Below are 3,386 nucleotides of genomic sequence, written 5' to 3'. Positions count from 1 at the left end.
TTTCCAACACCTCTTTTCTACATACCTCAAAGCCATCCATTCTACTTAATTGTGACTCAGTACTCACATTGACAACAATGTCCTGTTCCTGATTGAATACTGACGAAAAGTATTCATTCGGTGTCTCCCCAATCTCTTCAGCCTCCACATGCAACTTCCCACTCCTATCCTTGGCTGGACCTATTCCTACCCTAGTCATTTTTTTATTCCTGACATACCTATAGAAAGCCTTAGGGTTTTCCCTAATCCTACCAACTAAGGACTTTTCATGTCCCCTCCTTGCTGCTCTTAGCTCTCTCTTCAGGTCCTTCCTGGCTACCTTATAACTCTCAATCGCCCCAATTGAACCTTCACGTCTCATCTTTACATAGGCCGCCCTCTTCCATTTAACAAGGGATTCCAATTCCTTATTAAACCACAGCTCCCTCACACGACCCTTTCCTCCCTGCCTGACGGGTACATACTTATCAAGGACACTCAATAGTTGCTCCTTGAACAAGCTCCACATATCAATTACGCCCTTGCCTTGAAGCTTACTTTTCCAAGCCACACATCCTAAGTCATGCCTCACCGCATCATAATTTCCCTGCCCCCAGCTATAACTCTTGCCCTGTAGTGCACACTTTTTTCATTAGAAAAAAGATGATCAAGGGGTGACCTGATTGAGGTTTACAAAATCATGAAGGGTATAGACAGGATGGATAGAGACAAGCTTTTTCCCAGGGTGAAGGATTCAATAACGAGAGGTCACGCTTTCAAGGTGAGAGGTGGAAAGTTTAAGGGGGATGCACGCGGCAAGTACTTCACACGGAGTGTGGTGGGCATTTGGAACGCGTTGCCAGCAGAGGTGGTGAAGGCAGGTACGGTAGATTCACTTAAGATGCATCTGGACAAATGCATGAGTAGGTGGGGAGCAGAGGGATACAGATGTTTAGGAAATTGACCGACAGGTTTAGGCAGTACATTTGGATCGGCTCAGGTTTGGAGGGCCGAAGGGCCTGTTCCTAGGCTGTAAATTTTCTTTGTTCTTTTTAATTCTGGTTGTTGTTTTACGGGAAGAATGTTGTCAAACTTGAGAGGGCGCAGAAAAGATTTTCAAGGATATTGCCGAGACTGGAAGATTTGAGTTAGAGGTTTATAAAATCATGAGGGGCATGGATAGGATGAATAGCCAAGGGTCTTTTTCATGGGATGGGAAAGTCCAAAACTAGAGGTCACAATTTTAAGGTGAGAGGGGAAAAGGTTTAAAAAAAAAACGTCAGGGACAACTTTTTCACACAGAGGATGGTGCGTGCATGGAACGAACTGCCAGAGACACTGATGGAGGCAGATATAATTACACTAATTAAAAGGTATTTTATTGGGTGTATGAATAGAAAAGGTTTAGAGGGATATGGGCCAAATGCTGCCAAATGGGACTAGGTCAGATTGGGATGTCTGGTCAGCATGGGTGGATTGGACTGAAATTCTATTTCTGTGCTATATGACCCATACCAATCTGTCCCAAAGCAAATTCTAGTCTATCCCTCTATGAAGATCAATGGAGAAATCCTCCCAAATGTTTAACATTTCCCCTACCTGTCAACCGACCTATCATTTAAGGCTGATATTGATGCTGTGATTCATTACCACATCCTCGTTTAGAAAACTTGGAAGAAACGCCTGTTTCAGGACTTTGAGAACATCTGTCAACAAAAGGAAGTTTGAAAAGGAACTGGAGAAAGAATCGCCTCTCATAATTACAATTACACCTTTCATAAAGAGAGGTAGTTCTAGGATCAGGCTCAGCAGCCACACAACAAACCACACAACCCATGACCAATGACACGGAATTTCCTTGGAAGGCAATCATACTTTTTAGTGACTTATTGCTGACAATGATGGATCTAGCAACATCTCCCTATTTTTGTCCGTCACTCCCTTTGAAATAAAGGCCAACATTCCATTTGCTGTCCTGTTACTTGCTGAACTTGGATGCCTGCTTTTTGTGATTCATGGACAAGGACTCCCAAATCCCTCTGTTCCATAATTTTCTGATGTCTTTCACCATTTAAATAATGTTCAGCTTCTCTATTCTTCCTGCCAAAGTGCATAACCTCACATTTCTCCACATTGTATTCCATCTGCCAAGTCTTTTGCCCACGCACTTTAACCTTCAATTTCCATCTGCATGAATGCTGCCTAGTCAACAATTTCCACAAATGAAAAAAGTATCACTGGGAATCAGCTCAAGGTGATAGGAGGGGCAAATTGAACCAAGGTGATGTTTCCTGAAGACGAGGTGGTCTCTCTAAAGAGAAGGCTGCAGGACAGGTCCAACACTGAGACACAGGAGCTTGACCCACTCTGTAATCTGTTGTAGGCTTTCAGTCTTTGTACTCACCAGAATCAAAACCATTATCGCTGAACGAGGAGTCAGTCTGCAACCAGGTGAAGATTCAGAACAAGAGAAAAAAAGACATCTTTAATAAGAATTAAAAATCATATTTATCACCTTTTAAAACCCCTCCCAAATGATTGCACTATCCCTACCAGCTGTGAGAGGTCCCCACTCTGAACCCTCTCTCTCCATTGACTGCCAGGCAATGACTGCCCCTCATCATCCCAAATACCCCCAGCCCAACACACCCAATGCTCCCACAAAGTCACCATCCCCATATAGACACTGACCTGACTACTCCACAATCCCACACACTGACTCCACAGATGTCACTGGGTCGACAGCGCCGTGGAGAGACCTGCACCGGCTCCGTTCCCCAATCCCAAATCTCTCACTCGATCCCCCGATGTCTCTCACTCAATCCCCTCTCACCCTCCCAAATGGATCTTCGGTCGCGCCGCTCTGCTCCGTCATGGCGCCGCTCTGACCCCTGACCCCCTGGAGAACGACACCATGCGGCCGAAGATGGTGCAGCAGAATTACAGCGCAGAGGGAGGCTGTTCGGCCCTTCGTGACTGCACTTGCTTAATATCTAGTACCAATCCCCTCACATCATTTTTATCCAGCGCCCTCTGAAATACATTATTTGAACCTCCCTCTACCACCTTTCCGGGCAGTGTATTCCACATCCCAACTACTCACTAAGTGAAAACGTTTTTTTCCTCACATCACCCTTGCTTCTTTTACACATCACTTTAAGTCTAAGTCTTCTTGTTCCTCTAACATTTCGGAACAATTTATCCGTATCTGTTCTTTCCAGCCCATTCATCATTTTGAAACTGCTAATCAAATCTTCTCTGCGCCCTCTGAAATACATTATTTGAACCTCCCTCTACCACCTTTCCTCTAACATTTCGGAACAATTTATCCGTATCTGTTCTTTCCAGCCCATTCATCATTTTGAAACTGCTAATCAAATCTTCTCTGAACATTCTTTTTCTCCAAG

The 3,386-nt window shown here is 44.4% G+C and overlaps 1 protein-coding gene across 3 annotated transcripts in view; it reads right to left on the bottom strand.

Annotated features, from left to right (window-relative positions):
• Positions 1–2,914, bottom strand: part of mlx (MAX dimerization protein MLX) — a 56,701-nt gene extending 53,787 nt beyond the window's left edge. Inside the window, exons 1-2 of one of the 3 annotated variants that reach the window (XM_043721575.1) lie at positions 2,813–2,914; positions 2,384–2,420 (exon numbers count right to left, since the gene is read on the bottom strand). In XM_043721575.1, coding sequence (XP_043577510.1) covers positions 2,384–2,420; positions 2,813–2,854 — 79 coding nt within the window. In that variant the 5' untranslated portion in view covers positions 2,855–2,914. The remainder of the gene's footprint in view (positions 1–2,383; positions 2,421–2,812) is intronic. The other 2 variants (XM_043721579.1, XM_043721576.1) reach the window with 2 other exon arrangements.
• Between the last annotated feature and the right edge of the window lie 472 nt (positions 2,915–3,386).

Source organism: Chiloscyllium plagiosum, chromosome 31 (genome assembly GCF_004010195.1).
Source record: "Chiloscyllium plagiosum isolate BGI_BamShark_2017 chromosome 31, ASM401019v2, whole genome shotgun sequence".
In the NCBI taxonomy this organism is placed as follows: domain Eukaryota; kingdom Metazoa; phylum Chordata; class Chondrichthyes; order Orectolobiformes; family Hemiscylliidae; genus Chiloscyllium; species Chiloscyllium plagiosum.
Note: the sequence above shows the minus strand (reverse complement) of the source record. Positions and strands in the feature narration are given on the sequence as shown.